The sequence below is a fragment of the Electrona antarctica genome, assembly GCF_951216825.1.
Source record: "Electrona antarctica genome assembly, chromosome: 8".
Classification (NCBI taxonomy): Eukaryota; Metazoa; Chordata; class Actinopteri; order Myctophiformes; family Myctophidae; genus Electrona; species Electrona antarctica.
Genome location: NC_136789.1, coordinates 55,612,111 through 55,632,212, shown reverse-complemented (window position 1 = coordinate 55,632,212; position 20,102 = coordinate 55,612,111). Strand labels below are relative to the sequence as shown.

Genomic DNA, 20,102 nt, shown 5'->3' with positions numbered 1-20,102 from the left:
TTTTACTAGATAAACCACCATAGTTGGAACTAAGAATTATGCGTACAGAAGGCTGAGGGAGCTGGCATACAGGCTCATACTGTAACATGTTCAGGCATTATGACATTGTACACAATGGATTTAAATTGAGTGGTGTAAACCACTCCTACAAATGGCTTTGTTAGTCTGTCTGTCTGTCTGTCTGTCTGTCTGTCTGTGCTCAAAAAATTAGCATGGTTGCTACGGTCACCCAGTTCAACCGGGTGTGATTTCATTACGTCCGACATTACGTCAGACCACGGCTGATCAGTCTATATAAGACCTTACACCACTCAGTTCACACGGGTGTGATTTTTCTTCTTATTAAGTTATAACACTACGTTTCATGCTTTTCTTCTCACTCAGTTGATTATCCAGTGAGGCTGGTCGACGGATCACAGCTGGTCGACGGATCACACTATTGTTCAGGCAGAGTAGAGGTCTCCTACCATGGTCTCCTACCTGGTCGACGGATCACACTATTGTTCAGGCAGAATAGAGGTCTCCTACCATGGTCTCCTACCTGGTCGACGGATCACACTATTGTTCAGGCAGAATAGAGGTCTCCTACCATGGTCTCCTACCTGGTCGACGGATCACACTATTGTTCAGGCAGAGTAGAGGTCTCCTACCATGGTCGACGGATCACACTATTGTTCAGGCAGAGTAGAGGTCTCCTACCATGGGGCTGGTCGACGGATCACACTATTGTTCAGGCAGAGTAGAGGTCTCCTACCATGGCAGGTGGGGGACAGTGAGGCTGGTCGACGGATCACACTATTGTTCAGGCAGAGTAGAGGTCTCCTACCATGGCAGGTGGGGGACAGAGGCTGGTCGACGGATCACACTATTGTTCAGGCAGAGTAGAGGTCTCCTACCATGGCAGGTGGGGGACAGAGGCTGGTCGACGGATCACACTATTGTTCAGGCAGAATAGAGGTCTCCTACCATGGCAGGTGGGGGACAGAGGCTGGTCGACGGATCACACTATTGTTCAGGCAGAATAGAGGTCTCCTACCATGGCAGGTGGGGGACAGTGAGGCTGGTCGACGGATCACACTATTGTTCAGGCAGAGTAGAGGTCTCCTACCATGGCAGGTGGGGGACAGTGAGGCTGGTCGACGGATCACACTATTGTTCAGGCAGAGTAGAGGTCTCCTACCATGGCAGGTGGGGGACAGAGGCTGGTCGACGGATCACACTATTGTTCAGGCAGAGTAGAGGTCTCCTACCATGGCAGGTGGGGGACAGAGGCTGGTCGACGGATCACACTATTGTTCAGGCAGAATAGAGGTCTCCTACCATGGCAGGTGGGGGACAGAGGCTGGTCGACGGATCACACTATTGTTCAGGCAGAATAGAGGTCTCCTACCATGGCAGGTGGGGGACAGAGGCTGGTCGACGGATCACACTATTGTTCAGGCAGAGTAGAGGTCTCCTACCATGGCAGGTGGGGGACAGAGGCTGGTCGACGGATCACACTATTGTTCAGGCAGAATAGAGGTCTCCTACCATGGCAGGTCGACGGATCACACTATTGTTCAGGCAGAGTAGAGGTCTCCTACCATGGCTGGTCGACGGATCACACTATTGTTCAGGCAGAGTAGAGGTCTCCTACCATGGCAGGTGGGGGACAGAGGCTGGTCGACGGATCACACTATTGTTCAGGCAGAGTAGAGGTCTCCTACCATGGCAGGTGGGGGACAGAGGCTGGTCGACGGATCACACTATTGTTCAGGCAGAATAGAGGTCTCCTACCATGGCAGGCTGGTCGACGGATCACACTATTGTTCAGGCAGAGTAGAGGTCTCCTACCATGGCAGGTGGGGGACAGAGGCTGGTCGACGGATCACACTATTGTTCAGGCAGAGTAGAGGTCTCCTACCATGGCAGGTGGGGGACAGAGGCTGGTCGACGGATCACACTATTGTTCAGGCAGAGTAGAGGTCTCCTACCATGGCAGGCTGGTCGACGGATCACACTATTGTTCAGGCAGAGTAGAGGTCTCCTACCATGGCAGGTGGGGGACAGAGGCTGGTCGACGGATCACACTATTGTTCAGGCAGAGTAGAGGTCTCCTACCATGGCAGGCTGGTCGACGGATCACACTATTGTTCAGGCAGAGTAGAGGTCTCCTACCATGGCAGGTGGGGGACAGAGGCTGGTCGACGGATCACACTATTGTTCAGGCAGAGTAGAGGTCTCCTACCATGGCAGGCTGGTCGACGGATCACACTATTGTTCAGGCAGAGTAGAGGTCTCCTACAATGGCAGGTGGGGGACAGTGTGTCATGATAACTGGGACCTGAACGATGCCCAGGTAGTGTGTAGACAGTTAGACTGTGGACGGGCTCTGTACGCATCAAAGGAGGCATTCTTCGGTAAAGGTGATGGGAACATCTGGTTGGATGAGGTCAGGTGTTCAGGCAGTGAATCACGTCTCTCACAGTGCAGACATTCAGAGTTTGGAGACCACAACTGTCGTCACAATGAAGATGCTGGTGTTGTTTGTGAAGGTAAATATATAGGCCTATATACAGTATTAACTGCAGGGTTGATATATGTTGTGTTCCAATGTGTTATAATTGAATTGATATTTTCTTTGAGGATTATCTTTACATGCCTTTTACTGTAAAGGCAAAATGCAAAATTAAATTTCGGTAGAGGTTGAGTAGAGTTGAATTTAACCTTTTACCATGGTGTAATGGTCAGATCTTGGTGAGGTATCTTCAGTGGCCGTTCTGATTCATTATAAATTTATATTCCATAGTCTCCTCATTGACTTACATTGCAAAGTGAAACAGATCCCAAAGTCACTCTTTAAGCACAAGCAAAAGCAAATAAAGTGGATTCTGACATTTTGTAACATACAATCCAGTCCAGATATTGCATGTTGACATAATCAGTTTAGCATGCTTTGTGTTTGTGTGCTAAATAAAAGAAAAATGAGAGAGCTGAGAGCTGTTTTTAATCCAAGTAATTGTACTTTCCAACAGAACCTCATGCTGTTCTCAGTGTGTCTCCTCCATGGTTGAGTCCTGGAGTCTCAGTGACTCTGAGCTGTGAGGTTAAAGGATCATCTGCAGACTGGAGCTTCTACTGGTACAGAGCTGTTCCTAAACCTTCACACAACAACTACACGTATGAGCTCTTACCTGGTAGCCTCAATGGAACTGTAGAAGGTTCCTTCATCATTCATGATCCTACAGGAACAGCAGGATATGCGTGTAAAGCTGGGAGAGGAGACCCAGTTCATTACACTAGATACAGTGAACGTCAGTTTGTGTGGTCTGGTGGTGAGTGTGACTCCTAATCCATCATTCTGATTTATTTTATGTTTTCAAGACAGTCTCACTTACTGCACTTAGTCCCCATTTCTCCTATTGTTGCTCAGATTCTATGGTCTGTTTCTCGTTCTTCCTGAGTTAACTGTTTGACCTCTGACCCTGTGTTGTGTTTTAGATGCTCATTCTTCAGGTTCTCTCACAGTGAGTTCTAACAGAACTCAACACTTCCTCTCTGAGCATAATTCTATTTCTAAGTCTTACTCGGTGAGATGTGAGGGAAAATCTACTGAATGGAGAGTGATGGCAGCGGCAGCGGTGGCCGAACGGTGGCCGAACGGATAGCGGCGCGGTCTAGATACCGGAAGGTTCCCAGTTCGAACCAGCCGTCCGACACGTTAAAATTACCACCGCTGAAATGCCCTTGAACAAGGCATCAACCACTACGATGAAATGTGTTCTATGAGCAGGGCCTGGCTGGAAACAAGTTCTTGAGCTTAGCCCAGATACCCTGGGTAAATATAGATTTCATTTCATTTCATTTCATTTCATTTCATTTCATTTCATTTCATGAACTACGGTTATCAAAACAAACTATTACGTGCAGGTGAAAGTGTCACCAAAGTGTTCTGGTGTGAGTCTGGATTAGGAGAGTACAGCAATGCTGTCAACATCACGGAGCACAGTGAGTCAAGTTACTTCATTCAATAGCTACACGTTTTGTACTAGTTCAGTGTGAATGCTAACACGTGGATGTTTTTAACTTGTTAGCTGTTTTACAGATGGTCCTGTCATCCTGGTGAGTCCTGTTCACCCTGTGGCTGAGGGACATGAAGTCACTCTTCAATGCAAACACAGAACACACTCGTCTCTCTCCAACGTGGACTTTTATAGAAATGAAGAACCGGTCCAAACTAGTAACACCAATGGAGAGATGATCATACCTGCTGTATCTGAGTCTGATGAGGGATTCTACAAGTGTAAATATTCTGGAGGAGAGTCACCACAGAGCTGGATGGCAGTGAGAGGTAAGTGTAAACCCATTCATGTTGTAATTCAGTCTTACATTTATGGTAGGAAATTGGAAAAGACATACATATATACACGTGCAAGTATTAATCTGTAGACCAGTGGTTCCCAAAGTGGGGTCCGTGGTCTAATGAGTTTGGGGGTCCTTGACATAGTTTTAAAAGGTTTTGGAACCATGCACTGTTATAGACTGTGTAAGATTTAACAAATATGTATGATCTCAATTAGTTTTTAAACCATAAGGGCAGTGTTATGCGTGTCTGAAGTACCAGGTCTTATTACTTAACTTAAGACCTGGAGGCGTGATCGATGCCATTTGGCTATTCTGAGTGGCCAAACAGCATTGACCACGCCTCCAGGTCTTAAGTTAAGTCATAAGACCTGGTACTTAAGACACGCATAATGCTGCCCATTTGAGTCACACCTTTTTGAAGCACTGCAGTGGCCTAAATGCTTCAAAAAAGTTGTCTAACACTAATCTATTTATTCCAAATGATATTTATATTGTTGTCATAGTGTCTCATCCTACAGTGACTGGATCTACTCAACCTCCAGTGACTGGATCTACTCAACCTCCAGTGACTGGATCTACTCAACCTCCATTGCCTGGATCTACTCAACCTCCAGTGACTGGATCTACTGAACCTCCATTGACTGTACCTGTACCTATGGAACAGAGTTCTCAATATGTAGCGTGGTTGGTTGTGGGACTTGTTGTTCTGCTGACCATCCTTCTGCTCCTGCTGTGTCGGTACCGAACATCTAAAGGTGAGAACCAAAATCAATGGTTTATATCTGCAAATATGCTGTCATACTGTACAGTACACGGAGTGCTTGTAAAACACTATACATAACAGTTTTATTTCATTCTTTTTTTTTATTATTACAGATCCATGTTGTGTCAGGTAGGTACTGCTCTGTTTCTAGGAATCCCACAGGTAGTCGACAATTACAGGGGACGGAGGGGGCTAATTCATAATTATTGTAGTAGAAATGTGTAATGGCCACTGCCAAGTTTCCATGGATAATTAGAGAGATGTGCCAACCTATCATATGGTGACTATTGGGAAAAGAACAACATAAATAATAAATAACTGCTAGACTGGATGTTTTCATATACTGTACATACTGTGCAAACCAGCCTGATATGAGTCCACCATCAAACTAGCCTAACACTTAAAGGACCACTTCACCACTTTTCAACCTATCTTCATATAATAGGTCCTCACTAATAATCATGATAAAATGGCACGATTTTTTCTACTCGGTCTGTGTCTCATAGGAGGGCTGTGGGCAGTTTAGAAACCGTCTTCCAGTGACATCATTAGGCAGATTATTTTTTAAACAAGATTTTTTTACAAAAATGTTTTCATTATCGTGAGAACGATGGCTTCCATTTTCGCATTGCAACTTTTCAGGACTAGAAAGCCTGCAGTTTTAGCTTGTATTCCCCATCGATGATGTCACTGGAAGACGGTTTCTGAACTGCCCACAGCCCTCCTATGAGACACAGACCGAGTAGAAAAAAATTGCGCCATTTTTTTCAAGATTATTAGTGAGGACCTATTATATGAAGATAGGTTGAAAAGTGGCGAAGTGGTCCTTTAAGATGTAACTACACTAATAATTGATATATTTATTTACTATTTAGTCAACTAACCAACAAAGTGAGGTCGGGTGCGTGTGCTTGTGTGTGTGTGTGTGTGTGTGTGTGTGTGTGCGCGCGTGTGCGTGTGTGTGTCATACTAAAACATGAACACATCTTATTCACAACCTTTTTATGCTAAATATTTATCTTGAAATAGATCTGTGAAGTCCCAGGGAACCAATCAGGAATCAGCAGCAGACCAGAGGACCAATCAGAGTGGACGTCCAGGCGATGGCCACTCCTCACATCAGCATGGTCAGCCTTTCAACCAATCACAATCATTCACTCGCATAACAGCTGTATCACTATGGGCGCAAGCACATATATGCGTCAAGAGGCGGCAAGAAAACGCCTAGTCCAGGCGTCTCTATTCCGGGTTTTTAAACAGCTGGTGGATGGAAATGACGCAGTGTGCTTACACCCTAACCCAGACACTGATAAATCGGTCGGTCGGTCGGTCGGTCGGTCGGTCGGTCGGTCGGTCGTTCGGTCGGTCCAGCCTGCCCACCAGCCAGCCAGCCAGCCTGAATTTAACTGATCAAGTCAACCTATTTCTTCCTTTACCAGCAGGTGGTGCCAACACCTAGTAAGAAACGGTCTTAGGCTAGACTGTAAATAGTACAGTAATGTAGCATAGTATACTGTAGACTACTGTAGCCTAATTCATGATGACAACTGCTTATTTAAATGATTATTTTAGGTGCAGATGATTTGATTTTAAATCTATGATTATTTTCTTTCAGACGAGCCAGCAGCTGAGTCCAGTGATGTGACATATTCACAGCTTGAGTTGAAACATATGGGCAAGAAAAGGAAGGGTGAGCAAACAAAAGTGGTCTTTTTTTTTAACACAGCCCACATTGTGTGTGTGTGTGTGTGTGTGTGTGTGTGTGTGTGTGTGTGTGTGTGTGTGTGTGTGTGTGTGTGTGTGTGTGTGTGTGTGTGTGTGTGTGTGTGTGTGTGTGTGTGTGTGTGTGTGTGTGTGTGTGTGTGTGTGTGTGTGTGTGTGTGTGTGTGTGTGTGTGTGTGTGTGTGCGCGCGCGCAATTAAGTCATCTGTTAACCCCATACTTCCACCACTTTATATATGTAGGATTATGTTAGATAATGATGGTCGTTGCATTTGATGTGAATAAGTGGCTGCTGCATAATGTTTAGATGCCTGTCGGAGGATTGTCAGACTTTGCTGCGCCGCCTTTTTACGATGAAAGATACTTGCGTACACGAGCTGAGATTTGATTGTTGGCTACGCTCAGGTCAAAGTAGTGACAGATTGATGAATGCTGTCTGTTGCATTGTTGAGTCTAACATATCATGCCCGTGTATTTGGTCAACGCAAGATTGATAAATGAGCCATAGCATGAGCATGAATGGGCTGTTGTGCAGAGAGTTTTAGTCTCTATGCATGTCATAAAGTCGATGACTATGTGTACAGTACTATTCAAAAGCTATGACAGCCTTTGTCTTCATAATACATCATGTGTATTGAGTAAGCATAAATACAAGTCTTCCTAACGGAGAGTTTCCTCCACAGAGACAAGTGCTGATCCATCTGAGAGTTCTGTGTATTCTGAAGTGAAGACTGGATCACACACAGGTACTTGTTTAGGCCTATTCAGTTTCTATCGGTACATTGTTTATCTGAGCCACAAACTCTAGTACAGTACATTTGATTTCCTACTGGGTGTAATTTATCATGGGTTTCGTTATGTTAATTGTTTACCTCCAATATAGCAGCATATAGTACAATATGGGTACCTAGTTGTATTGATACAACATAGTTTCAGGAGTAGTGGAGACCACCCTCTGCTTATCACTGCCACTCTGTTCTCAATCACCTCCCGCCTCCACTCAACGACCACTCCCCATTCCCAATCACCCATATCCACTACACCTGCCTCCTCTCACCACAGCCAATCCCTGGTGCAATCACCACAGTATAAATACACCTGCGATCTCTCCACCAAGTTGTTTGTACTGCTTCACGACAGACCAAACATGGGTTGTGAGTACTGCGCTTGTAGATCGGCTATTTTCGCTATGACTACGACTATGCCCCCCACCCTGAGTCTCGCCCTACCTTGGGTTCCTCACCCCATTCCACATACATCTCATTATGTTTCAATACACTGTTAAAGGTATATTCAGTGATTTCACTTAATTAAAATATCACTTTTTTGGACCCTGGGGTCAGGTTTCATTTTTGGCTAGGTGGCCCAGCCTTCATCCAATCAGGATAGAGAGGGGCCTTCCGCCAATCATGATCGAGCGGGGGCGGGCCTTGGTGTGTGTGCTGTTGGCCTGTCGCGTGTCCCCCCACTGTAGTGCGTGCATGTGCACATCTTGTTACCGGGGCGGACCGGGGGGTTTCCAAATCACCCAAATGACTGAATGCTCCTTTAACTTAAGTAGAGGTGTGGTCTCTTACTAGTGAATGTATATTTTAAGAAAGTAGTGTGATGCCTGTTGGGGAACAATGTCCATTGGTAATGCATGCCTCTCTGGTTATGCAATAGGGCTGTAGGCTACATGTTGTACCTGTTGGGTCCAGTCTATGATGTTATGATATGGCATCATATTGGTGACATATCAGTTGTCTCCATTATATTATGTGGGCATCAAAGGGACAGACAGACAGAGACGTCTGGACTGCTGGTCCAACCAAATACCCACTCAACACATCATCACAACCTTGGGTCTGATATGATCGACAATATTAGACATGACAACTTTGAAGTTGATCAGTCAGACAGTGCTCTAGATATAGCCTGCCCTACAATACACAAGAAAAAGACACACTTGCACGCACGCACGCACATGCACATGCACGTGCATACACACACACAGTTAGGTTTGCCTAAATAACACTTTGTTCTGTTTGTGTTTTATAGAAGCAGATGTGATGTATGCCCAAGTTAACTACCAAAACAAAGACAAGAATAAGAAAGGTACGTTAAATATATACTGTACATCCACCTACAAACACTGTAAATTCACAATATGCTTTGAGTTTTATCTCTATACATTGTTCCATTGAAACATGAGAAAACTACAGAAAATACTGAAAAGATGTAATAATTATAGACGGCTTCACATGGTTATAAAGACTGAAACTTCACTTGAATCAACATACTGTGTCGATTTAAATGCACTACTAGCCTACTTAGGATCTCTGTTAACATTGTCTGTTGTATTGTCCTGATTTTCCAGAATCAGCAGCTCCAGAGCAGAGTGAAGATACAGTTTATTCTCAGGTCAAAGCAGGAACATCTCGTGGTAAGATTCTGTCTTCATGTAGAACAGCTGCAGAGCTGATGCTGCTCATAACCATAAATAGTCATGTCAAGACGTCGTGTCTTTGTTCAACATCGTTGTCATGATTTAAGTGTTTATGTTACTCCTCCATTACACCATTTGTAGCTGTTATGACAACTAAATAGTTAATTACACGGTCCTTCTGTGTTATGTGATACACAACACAGGGAGCGCCCACAAATGTACCATATATGGTTTTCACGTTGGGGAAAACAGAATGATCTGCCTCTCATATAGAAATAACAATAATAATAATAACTTTATTTATATAGCACTTTTCTAGACAAAGTCACAAAGTGCTGTACAACAAACTTCACTAAAAAGCAGGGAAATCAAACACAATTAGAATGGATGCGACAACTTACAGCCAGATGGCCAACAGTAAAAAAAAAAAAAAAAAAAAAAAGCATAGTTTAAGATGCAATATTGACACAACAACAAAATACCAACACAGTTCAGCGAACAAAACATACAAACATTCAACGGGGCAGGGGTGGGGGAATGCTTTTCTGAACAAATATGTTCAGATACACTTACATCGTACACGCTTGTTTGGTTCACTTTCAGAGCTATTTTATGGATGAAGAAAAATCCATCAGAAGGACTTCTGGAAAGCAATCCTTCACTCACCCTCTGAAAGTTGTATTATTAAAGGAGATATACGACACAATTATGAATGAAGCTGCAGGCTAGCTGTCATTATTAGGCTACCTCAGGGTAGCCTACTACAACTATCTTGCTTCCTTAAAACCTCTTTAACCGGCCTGGGCGGCTGGCGTAGCCGTCTGGGCACCTTGACTGGTAATCCAGTCTGGCAGTGTGCCGCGGGCTCGACTCCCGACCCCGACGGCCTTTACTGCATGTCAGCCCCTCATCTCTCTCCCCGTTTACTATCAGCCTATACTGTCACCCTATCCCTCTATATTAAAAACCCCTCAAGACTGGACCTAAGTTGGTTCTGTACTTGTGACCGCTTTTTCAGTCAACACCAAATCTCTTTCCGAAAATTGCAATCTATGAGAACACGTTGTAAGCTTGTCGATTGTTAATATTGGGGTTATGTTACCCCCAGAATACGGAAGCTGGCGTTCAGGTGGTTTGTAATCAGAGTCAGGCTCATGCATCCTTATATCATATTGCATGCATCAAGTTTCAGTACAAGCACCACTGAGATCAGAGATCTGTTTCCCTCTCTCCCTCCGTGTTACAAAACATGTTTACATACCGTATGTACACAGTGTTTCATCGCCTGGTAGACACTGTTACAAGATATGATCAATTCATCTTTCCATAGAAACAACAGCCATTAAGTCACCAATAATGTTTAAATAGAACTTCTGTGAGTGTCGATGCCATTATCGCTTGGCGAAGTGCACTATTTAATATCATGCGAGATCAAAATGTACACACTGTTTTAGCTCCGTATATTCATTGCCATGTTTAAACTGTCTTTTCTGTAGGTTTGAAATGAGGATATAGGCTAGGCTAGGGTTTGATAATAACACACTTCCAAACTGTAATGGTGTCGATAATGGAAATGAAATGGCCTCGATATTGTCGTCTTATTCAATGTCTGGGACTTTTTAAAGTCTTTATGCTGTTGTTTTATTCCAGGTTGGTAAATTAAGATGTCCGGAAAACATGGCGAAGAGAAGACAGCGTGGTAGAAGTCACATGCATTTACACTTTAACCATATGTTATTTACATCCATGCACCGTCAAACATTAAGGGAAGGTCATGCCCAAATGTCCATCATACTGAAGAGAATGGAGCAGTATGAAACAGCAGTGTTGTATGATTGTTTTAGTTTAGTAGGGAGTTTTACTGTATTTGTATTTATTGTAGTCTTGCATATTTTTTTCAGGCAGGGGTTAGTTTACATTAAACTTAACCAGGCAGGTTAAGTTTACATGTTTAGCATATAGTATTTTATGTTTTTGTTTTTTTGCACGCTGATGCTTCACTATTCTTGTAAATATAAATCTCACCGTGTGTAACAATAAATTGCACCTTTTTTGCATTTACTTTAGTAGTTAACCTTTTCAGCCTCTTGTTTTGTGTCTCTCAGCTAGACCTCTAGACGAGGGCTGGACATACTGTTAAACTATTAGAACTACACCTCCCTATTTTATGTCATGTTTAATATATTTAGAGAACATGTTTGAACTACCAAAAACGAGTCAATTTATGACATATGAAAGGGGAAACGATGGGACAAACCTTTAAGCTTGAAAAGCCTTCTTCGGTGTGTTCTCCTATGAGTTCAAATTATTCTACAATAATGTTTGCCTCATTTTAAAAATGAATGCACATTGTATGGAAACAAAATAGCATTCATTGCCTTGTTTTAATTTTGTTTTAATGAACAATAGTCCTGTTAATTTAAAATTAACTGGCGTCTCAGTCCCAGCACCAGCTAAGCACCTCCTTGGTGAGAGTGACAGAGTCAGAGACAGAGTGCAGCGCTGGAGGCTTGGTTTATTCATTTAAGATGGGGCGGTACTTTCCATTTTACCTGTGCAATCAAGGTGATCTGCTGCCAGCTTGCTGCTTTACAAGCTCCTCTCTAAAAGAGCCAGCCTCACACTCTGACCCTGTCAGACTCTCACCAAGGCAGGGCGTCTGCATGCAGGACCCGGGCACCCTACAAACCGTTGGGCTCGTCACTTACTGAGAAACTGATGATGATGAAATGATGGGAGGAGCAGGAACCTGGAACTATATGCAAATGTATGCATGACTGAGTAGAAAGACAGGTTCCTCTTTCCTGTCCTGGTTTATAGTTCTTCTTTACACTGTGTTGTCTATATTGCGTGTCTATATTTATGTATGAGTGAACACAGATAGATATATCTGGGAAAATGGCTAGCCAGCCAGATATAAATGCATAATTATACAATGGAAGTAAAGAAAAAGAGAATACAAAGTGTGTTTCAAGATTGTGACTGACTGTGGGATTAACAACAGAAAGGGTTATCTGGACTTGTGCTCTACTCAAAAGCGGCCGTGTGCGCCACGACGTGTGTGCCATGGTCCGCACATATAGGTACACATGTCATGTACATTCTTTCACCACTAATGGTGAATCTGCATTAAGCAAGAGACAGTGAAACTGACATTCTTCAATATAGTTTATATGTACCTTTAATTCTGTGCCACAGCACAAGGAAACGGCATGTCCTCAGACTGCATTTCATGAGAATTTAGGACATAATGCACGTCCTAACGAAAAAAGTGTGAACTTGCTACGTTCTGGTGATAGGCTGAGCATTCTTACCACACCGTGACAGGACAGTGTGAATACTGCACTGCAGCCAACAAGAAGCAGAGGGTCAATGTGAAATTACGTAGAATTCCAGTCACTTGTCAAGATGAAGTTTACATCAACCTGCGTAATATCATGTGAGTGCTTCACTTATCTTATTGTGAGAAGGTTTTTTTAAAATATATATATATATATACAATTATGGGGCGAAATGTGTTAATATTTCGATGAGAAATATTTTTCATGGAATTTCTATATTGGGTACAATACCTGGGTTTAGTGATGGTTTGTGACAAAATGTGGGTTTAGTGTTCCAAGGTTAAAAACACTTTGGAGGCCTGGAACTATTTAATCCATTTCATCCATGTGCCCATCATTTATAGCGCACGGACCACTTTTACCGGCGCACCGGAAGCTGGTGTGCATGTCTGTGTAGCAGCTAACAATAGCCACACCGCTCTAGAGTCGATCGACAACAACGGGAGGTAATAATAAATCTATTGCGACTGGACCGCGGAAGGCCGTCAAACACAGGATCTTTTTTCAGAATTAGACGGGATGATTTAGATCGGGAGTTATGATCGTTTTAAGATTTTCGTTTTCGTCAGCTAAACAGGCAGGGGACATTTTCGATGACGTGTCACGTTTTGACACGTCATCGGAATGGGCAACAAGGCTCTAGAGCGATGCGAACGGTTTTGTTATCATTAATCTCCGTCCTATTTATCAATCTCCGGCTTGGGCACTTGACCATGACCTTGAACTTGGACGGCGAACTCCGCCCCGGGCCTCCAAGATGTTAAAGCAAACATATTTGCTTCCGGGGCGTCCCTGGAGCAAAATATTTTGAGATGAGGGTCGGTGGTCCCAGGTTTTATAAGACAAAATGTGTGAAATAGGGAGGAGGAGATCAATAGTCATTATGAGAAAGCGATAAAAATAATATATTATTATATATTATTATAATATTACCGAGAGAAACAGGAAATCAAAGAGGAAAATAGAACAAAACAAATGCACGCACTCATATATTCTGGGCCAGTTTATTATATAAAACAGGCGAGCCCACTTAAAACCCAGGTATAATTTGCGCAGAGGTATAGTTACACCTGTTCGATCCCCAGGTCACCCCTGTTATGGGTTAATGTCAAAGTGTCATTGAGCAAGACACTTAACCCCTAAATGCTCCTGATTATTACATACAACATATCTGTCTCTCTCTCTCTCTCTCTCTCTCTCTCTCTCTCTCTCTCTCCACACAGTGGTGTATTTCCTCGTCTACTGTGGACCTGCTGAAACAGATGGTGAGACAACGTCAATGTAAGGCATTATGGGTAGTGATAGACAGGTCATCTGATGTGTTCCTACCATCCTGCTACTGTAATACACAATTAATTTTAATGCATGGCTTTTCAAAGCACGGCACAGTTGTTATGTTTCATAGAATGTCCATACTGGTCATTTGGATAGTCCGTATTAGCATCGTCGATAGGTAGACGAGGCACTGTTTATTCTTGCACTTCCTTGTTTCAGGGTCATGTGAAAAACAGCCTATAGTCACCAGAGAAAATGTCACCGTATGTTTCTGCAAATTACAAAACAAAAAGAAAGCATGTGCACGTACACGTGCAATGTTCAAATAACAATACAACAGTAACATTTCTGCCCTGGTGATGGAGTTGGTAAAAATGGCACAAAAAGGAAAATTAATCTCTTTGTTATTATCACTGCTATTATAGTTAGTTATATAGCCTAGTTGGAACTAGCAATTATGGAAGACGGAGAGGCGTAGGCAAGATGTCAGATCTGGGATCAGTTTGGGGAGGGGGTCTGGAGTTTTAGGAGGAGTGTTGATTTAAAAAAAGAGGGGGAAAACAAATAGTATTTATGACATTTTACACAATCCATTTCAGTTGTTCTTCTAAAGTTCTCTTCTAAGTTTCATGTTTTATGTTTTTTTTCACTCAGTTGATCATCCATATGCAGTGAGGCTGGTCAACGGACCACATGCCTGTGCTGGTAGAGTAGAGATCTACTTTGATGGCAGTTGGTGGACAGTGTGTGATGATGTGTTGTATCTGCCTGATGCCCAGGTAGTGTGTAGACAGTTAGGCTGTGGATGGGCTCTGTCAGCAAAGAGCAATGCATTCTTCGGACCGGGAGTTGGGAACATCTGGAAGAATACGATCAGCTGTTCAGGCCATGAATCAAGTCTCTCACAGTGCAGCCATTCTTGGTTTGGAGCCATTCGCTGTGCTCACAGTGAAGATGCTGGTGTTGTTTGTGAAGGTAAATATATGATACTAGAGGCTCTGGCCGCCATGTGGCCCTCATGTCTAGAGTTCACACCTACGTCGCACCACCTCTGGTTTGTTTATGGTTGAGTAATATGACATGCCTACTACTATATGGGTGTATCAGCTTTGTTTATGGTTATGTCTGAGACAGGGTGACGTGGCCGTGGTTAACCCGCCTGCCAACCGACCCTCCCATCAGCCCATTTAAATATAGGATGCACTTAATAAATGCATATTATTGCTACCTGTAGTTCGGAGTTTACTATGAAAAGTTTACAATACAGAATTCATTCCATATGTTGATCTGACCTCATCAAACCCTGTACACTCAATATACAATCCATGTCATGTTCTATTTCAGAACATACTGAACTTTTCTGTGTTTTTGCGCCCTCTGGTGGACACTATTTAACTTTGGGGTTCCTTGCATTTACCTTCATTCACAAGCAAGACGCTAGTCGATGCGGTCACACAGTTCAACTGCTTATACAGTATTCTTATACATTTTCTGTTCATGTCCTGGAAAGTATCGTCTGTGAGTACTATGACTGCAATCAGTTCTGAGGTGTATTGTACATTCTGTAGCCTTGTGCTTTGTTTGGATTTCCCCATTGTATTTGTGTTTGGTGCTGAGCATAGATTGCCTGCTCATGCTAAGCTAGCGCTAGCTTCCATTCATTCCTGTACATTGACATGTGGTGCTAGTTTCACAGTTTGGCTAACACTAGCTTTATGCAAACTAGAAGCATTCCAGCATTGTTTCATTCTGACATTGTGTCAATTCATGTACATGTGGTACAGCAATTCATATATGTTTTATGATACAGTTCATGGTTCAATTCATTCCAATTCACATTTCAGTAATGTGCAGTGTTATAAAAATGGGTTAAACTATTTACATATATCTACAAGCCATTTACATTATATATGCAGTCATTTCATTTAAAAGTGATATACTGTAGCCTACTCTGTAATGTATGTTTGCAGACATTGTAGCTGTATGTTTTATGCTGTTTATTATTTCATTAGATGTTTGTACAATTAGGCATTATTTAATTGGTGCTTCTTTTGTGTCATATTTTTCAGTTTTACAAATTTGCCTTGATCACTGGTTTGGAGAAGAAGTAAAACCCCCTTCAAACTTTACTCTGCCTCTGACCGTCCCTTCAAGACAAGTGTTAGCTGTCTGTTTATTTGTGTACCCTCCACACACACATTGAGAACAGAACAGTAAAAAGACGTCTTCACGGCGGGCACGGCTGGAAAGGAAAACAGGATACTACAGCATCACTCTGACCTGCATCTTCTCTCAACCACCCCCGAGAGACATTCATCATGTCGACTGCAGGAGACGCAGTCAAGACCACACCTTCCCAGGCTAGTGAGCGCGCCTCTTCCAAAGGAAGCAAATCTTCCACTCCCAGTGCAGCAGCCGCCAAGGCACGAGCTAAGGCTGAGGCTGCCAAAGTACGTGCTGCCTTCTCTAAGAGAGAAACGGAATTAATGGTTCAAGGAGCTGAAATGGCACTCAGAGAGGCTCGTATAGCTGCTGAGTTATCTTCATTACAGTATCAACGAGACGCTGCAGCAGCTGAAGCAGAGGCTGAGGTTCTAGAGGCGGCAGTGGATTCTGGAAGTGGAGAAGGCAGCAAGAGAGACATGGAGGACACAACGCAAACTGCCATAGAACGCACACAAGCTTATGTCCAACGTCACTCTCAGCTGCCTCATAGTCACACAGAACGTCCACAGCAGTCTCCTGGTGAGGAGGAACCCCCGCAGCTCCAACCTTACACACCATCACTTCCTTTCATCCATCCCATTGTAGACTCCCATTCAAATGGAGACCATGACTCGACATCTCCAAGCAGACGGAGACAGCATGACGTCTCTAGAGCTGAACGGGACGGCAACGGCCATGGTCATGGTGCGGCACAGCAGCTGAGCATGCCACCACCCGCAGATCACCAACAGGCCACCGTGAGCAACGTCCTCCCAGATGTGGGGCGGCATGCAGGCCGTCCCTCGTTTGCAAAGCCAACCTTCCCTGGTCCTCGCGCCTCACATCACACATATCACACACCCAAGGATGTACAGCACTCTAGAGGCTTCATATACACTCATCATTCTTCTGCTGCTCGGACCCCATCCCCTAATTCACATGCTTCCCAACACAGACCTATGGATGACAGGTCTGGTCTGAGTGACATTGCAAGGTACTTGGTGCGCCGGGAGCTTGTGAACACAGGGCTCATCAAGTTCAACGATCACCCAGAATACTACTTGGCGTGGAAGTCCTCATTCATGAACGCCACAGGAGGACTGGACTTAACTGCAAGTGAAGAGCTCGATCTCTTGTCTAAATGGTTGGGGAGCGAGTCTTCTGAACACATCATGAGAATCCGTTCTGTGAATGTAAACGACCCTGCCGCAGGGCTAGAAATGGCCTGGGATCGCCTTGAAGAATGTTACGGCGCCTCTGAGGTGATTGAAAGGGCTCTCTTTGAGAGGTTGGATAGGATGCCTAAAATCAATCAAAAGGATCCACAAAAGCTCAGGGAACTGGGAGACCTACTGAGAGAGCTGAATGCTGCAAAAAAGGATGGCTACCTGACAGGGCTTGCATGTCTGGACAGCGCTAGGGGCATCCAGCCTATCGTTGAAAAATTACCTTTCAACCTACAGGAGAGGTGGATGGCTCAAGGCTCACAGTACAAGGAAATGCACCACGTACAGTTTCCCCCTTTTTCATATTTCACTACCTTTGTCTGCAGTGAGGCACGCAGAAGGAATGATCCAAGTTTCACCCTCTCAGCAGCCTCCACGGGTCCAAGCTGCTCCTACAGGCCCATCACAGGCTCATCAAAGCCAGAAGCAGTAAATAGACCAGGGAATGTCAAAACCCACATCTCCACTTACAAGGCAGAGCTTGCAACCAACCACTCTGCTCCTGAGTCAGATGAAATAAGGGACATAAACCATCACTGCCCCATTCACAGGAAGCCACATGCGCTTAAAAAGTGTAGAGGTTTCCGGATCATGTCACACAACGAGCGCATCACCTTCCTTAGAGAAAATGGAATCTGCTTCAGGTGTTGCGCCTCTAACACTCACCTGGCGAAGGAGTGCAAAGCGGAGGTGAAATGCAGGGAATGCAACAGCGACAGACATGTTGCAGCTCTGCATCCTGGACCACCACCTTGGAACGCAGAAGGCCCTACAGAGAATGGCGGGGAGAGTGATGGAGAGACGGATCCGCCAACAGTCACCTCAGCATGCACCAAAGTCGGAGACCAGAGCTCCAGGTCCTGTTCCAAAGTTTGCCTGGTGAAGGTCTATCTCAAAGCTCACCCAGACAAAGCAGCAAAGGTCTACGCTATTCTGGATGACCAGAGCAATAGGTCAATGGCCAGGTCAGAATTCTTCGACCTTTTCAAACTCACCGGATCGGACTCTCCATACACCCTCCGCACATGTTCTGGGGTTACGGAGACATCTGGGAGAAGAGCTACAGGGTTCACAGCGGAGTCCTTGGACGGAGCAGTAAGTGTGATGCTCCCCACACTCATCGAGTGCAATCACATGCCAGATGACCGGTCTGACATTCCAACCCCAGAGGCCGCACAGCATCACACTCATCTAAAACCCATCGCTCACAAAATACCACATCTGGATCCAGAGGCCCAGATACTCCTCCTTCTGGGACGTGACATCCTCCAAGTACATAAAGTACGAGAGCAACGCAACGGCCCACACAGCGACCCCTACGCCCAAAGACTGGACCTGGGCTGGGTCGTTATAGGCAACGTTCACACGGGTTCAGACCACAGCCCAGCAGTTGTTACCTCTTATCACACTAATGTGCAAGAAAACGGATGTCCATCCTTCTTAACTCCATGCTCAACCCAGCTTCAGGTCAAGGAGACATTCAGTGCCATGGCACATGTCAAGGTCCAGACGGCCGCAATCTTCAGCTCCACAGTGGACAGACAACAAGCAGACGCCGCGTCGACCATCACAACTTCCAGCCAAGCAAGCTACACTTCAGGCCTACTTGTCAACCCGGTCAGCAGCCACATGGAACCAACGGTCACTACAGTCTGCAGCACATCTAGATCACCGTCCACAACATCAGTCACCCCTCCAAATGTGACAGCCCATGTTCAGCCTCTCTGTAGCCCCTTGTCACACTCTGCGTCTGCCCTTCGAAACGACACAGAGTCATTCCTGGAGCTACCACCTCAGGCTCCCACACTACTTCACGAAAGGTCAGCATCAGTCCGTATCAACCCTTTCTCAAAGACAAGCTCTCACTATGATGCCTCGACACAGAGAAGTATTGCCACACAGCCTTCTGATCATCTCTTCCACCCTACAGTCCCACCACCTGCAGACAGGAATCTCCTGCAGCTCTCTGGGAAGGTTGCCGACCAAGAGTATCTGTCTGCCATTAGGACAGCATCCCCTACTCCCCACTCAATACACAGTCCCTCACACCTCACTGATGAGACCCAGGACACCCCCTTTCTCATGTCACTTGTCACCATACTGGCGCACCAGTTGTATGCCCCCCTGCCCCCTCCAGAGACATTCGACGGCGGAGGTTTCCACCGCCAGCGGTGGAGACAGGTACATTGTCTCGCCAACGTCTTTTAGAATAGACTGTCGCAAGAGTACCTTCCAAAGCCCTACTGCCCTGGTCAAAAGGCCTGTCTTTGAGACAGTCCTCCTTATGTCAGTTATGGTTCTGGACTCACTTTAGTCACCTATCTTTGGACAGTACTGCAATGTTTCATTTGTTTTATTGTTTGTTTAGTGGCATTTGATAACAAATACCAGGCGAGGAGTGTCATGTTCTATTTCAGAACATACTGAACTTTTCTGTGTTTTTGCGCCCTCTGGTGGACACTATTTAACTTTGGGGTTCCTTGCATTTACCTTCATTCACAAGCAAGACGCTAGTCGATGCGGTCACACAGTTCAACTGCTTATACAGTATTCTTATACATTTTCTGTTCATGTCCTGGAAAGTATCGTCTGTGAGTACTATGACTGCAATCAGTTCTGAGGTGTATTGTACATTCTGTAGCCTTGTGCTTTGTTTGGATTTCCCCATTGTATTTGTGTTTGGTGCTGAGCATAGATTGCCTGCTCATGCTAAGCTAGCGCTAGCTTCCATTCATTCCTGTACATTGACATGTGGTGCTAGTTTCACAGTTTGGCTAACACTAGCTTTATGCAAACTA

General features: G+C 44.6%; 2 protein-coding genes across 3 annotated transcripts in view; both read left to right on the top strand.

Annotated features, from left to right (window-relative positions):
* LOC306928857 (scavenger receptor cysteine-rich domain-containing protein DMBT1-like) overlaps nt 1–20,102 on the top strand; it is a 58,299-nt gene that overhangs the window by 1,534 nt on the left and 36,663 nt on the right. The window contains exons 3-15 of the mRNA XM_079509131.1: nt 385–563; nt 689–881; nt 975–1,082; nt 1,189–1,311; nt 1,399–1,521; nt 1,645–1,767; nt 1,912–2,055; nt 2,166–2,534; nt 3,015–3,314; nt 3,481–3,631; nt 4,074–4,101; nt 12,557–12,686; nt 14,528–14,848. Coding sequence (XP_079365257.1) covers nt 385–563; nt 689–881; nt 975–1,082; nt 1,189–1,311; nt 1,399–1,521; nt 1,645–1,767; nt 1,912–2,055; nt 2,166–2,534; nt 3,015–3,314; nt 3,481–3,631; nt 4,074–4,101; nt 12,557–12,686; nt 14,528–14,848 — 2,292 coding nt within the window. The remainder of the gene's footprint in view (nt 1–384; nt 564–688; nt 882–974; nt 1,083–1,188; nt 1,312–1,398; nt 1,522–1,644; nt 1,768–1,911; nt 2,056–2,165; nt 2,535–3,014; nt 3,315–3,480; nt 3,632–4,073; nt 4,102–12,556; nt 12,687–14,527; nt 14,849–20,102) is intronic.
* Nucleotides 3,670–12,127, top strand: LOC306928430 (uncharacterized protein). Of its 2 annotated transcripts, XM_079508533.1 has the most exons (11): nt 3,670–3,817; nt 3,910–3,987; nt 4,074–4,330; nt 4,848–5,099; nt 5,221–5,236; nt 6,137–6,234; nt 6,723–6,797; nt 7,513–7,575; nt 8,870–8,926; nt 9,189–9,254; nt 10,908–12,127. In XM_079508533.1, exons 3-11 carry the CDS (start codon nt 4,237–4,239, stop codon nt 10,913–10,915), a joined length of 729 nt encoding a protein of 242 aa, XP_079364659.1. In that variant the 5' UTR covers nt 3,670–3,817; nt 3,910–3,987; nt 4,074–4,236; the 3' UTR covers nt 10,916–12,127. The 2 variants fall into 2 exon arrangements, with proteins under 2 accessions (XP_079364659.1, XP_079364660.1); XM_079508534.1 differs by lacking the exon at nt 3,670–3,817 and having other exon boundaries at nt 3,873–3,987.

Bases quoted from the DNA above. Each gene is read 5' to 3' on its own strand.
- LOC306928430 (XM_079508533.1), top strand. From the start codon at position 4,237: ATGATCATACCTGCTGTATCTGAGTCTGATGAGGGATTCTACAAGTGT. The intron at 6,235-6,722 runs GTCAGCCTTTCA...ATTTTCTTTCAG, and splicing joins CCACTCCTCACATCAGCATG to ACGAGCCAGCAGCTGAGTCC. The intron at 7,576-8,869 runs GTACTTGTTTAG...TGTGTTTTATAG, and splicing joins GAAGACTGGATCACACACAG to AAGCAGATGTGATGTATGCC.